This window comes from Penaeus monodon, chromosome 34, assembly GCF_015228065.2.
Source record: "Penaeus monodon isolate SGIC_2016 chromosome 34, NSTDA_Pmon_1, whole genome shotgun sequence".
NCBI classification, from domain to species: Eukaryota; Metazoa; Arthropoda; class Malacostraca; order Decapoda; family Penaeidae; genus Penaeus; species Penaeus monodon.
In genome coordinates, this window is record NC_051419.1 from 3,017,271 (window position 1) to 3,017,911 (window position 641).

At 59.4% G+C, this 641-nt stretch overlaps 1 protein-coding gene across 1 annotated transcript in view; it reads right to left on the minus strand.

The window, feature by feature from the left end:
- LOC119594507 (thrombospondin type-1 domain-containing protein 7B-like) overlaps positions 1–641 on the minus strand; it is a gene marked incomplete in the record, with an annotated part of 20,475 nt that overhangs the window by 17,331 nt on the left and 2,503 nt on the right. The window contains 2 exon segments of the mRNA XM_037943536.1: positions 62–271; positions 505–626. Of these exon segments, the coding sequence (XP_037799464.1) occupies positions 62–271; positions 505–626 (332 nt within the window).

Genomic DNA, 641 nt, shown 5'->3' on the forward strand with positions numbered 1-641 from the left:
ATATCAAAGGGAAATATACAGCAATATGCCATCGCTTCCTCATCCTCAAACTAATACTCACGCCTGACTCTGAAGCCGAGGCCGCACTCCACGTCATCAGCCAGGGCACAGCGTGACCACGGACCCGCTCTCCAGTGGTGGGCGCTGCAGGTGACGGGCGCGTGGGCACAGCCTCTCTCCTCATCCAGGGGCGGGCACGGTGAACCTCCGTCGCTTGGGGCCACCAGGACACGCCTCCACCTCCGCTGCACCGAGGACACGAGGACTCCATCTGGAAGGAGATGCGGGTGCTAGGATACCTGGGGTTTTTTGGTTCTGAAATGCAAGTATCAACTGGAAGCTCTATTATCTCAGAAGCCCAAAGGGAGACTTTGTTGACATTCTCAAGTTTGGAAATTCAAATCTTTACTAAGAGCTTCATCATGTCACACGCCACCAGGGAGACTTTGGCCGTGGGAAGGGGATTGAGGCGCCCATTTAGCCGGGGGTAGGAAGGGCACTCACCCATGGGGCATGGGTCGGGGGAGAGGCACGGGGACCACTCGCTCCAGGAAGTGACCGTGCAGGCCGTGCCGCAGGATACCTCGCAGGCGCGCTCCAGGCTGGGGCGGGTCAGACCTCCGCACCTGGGGGGAGGGGAA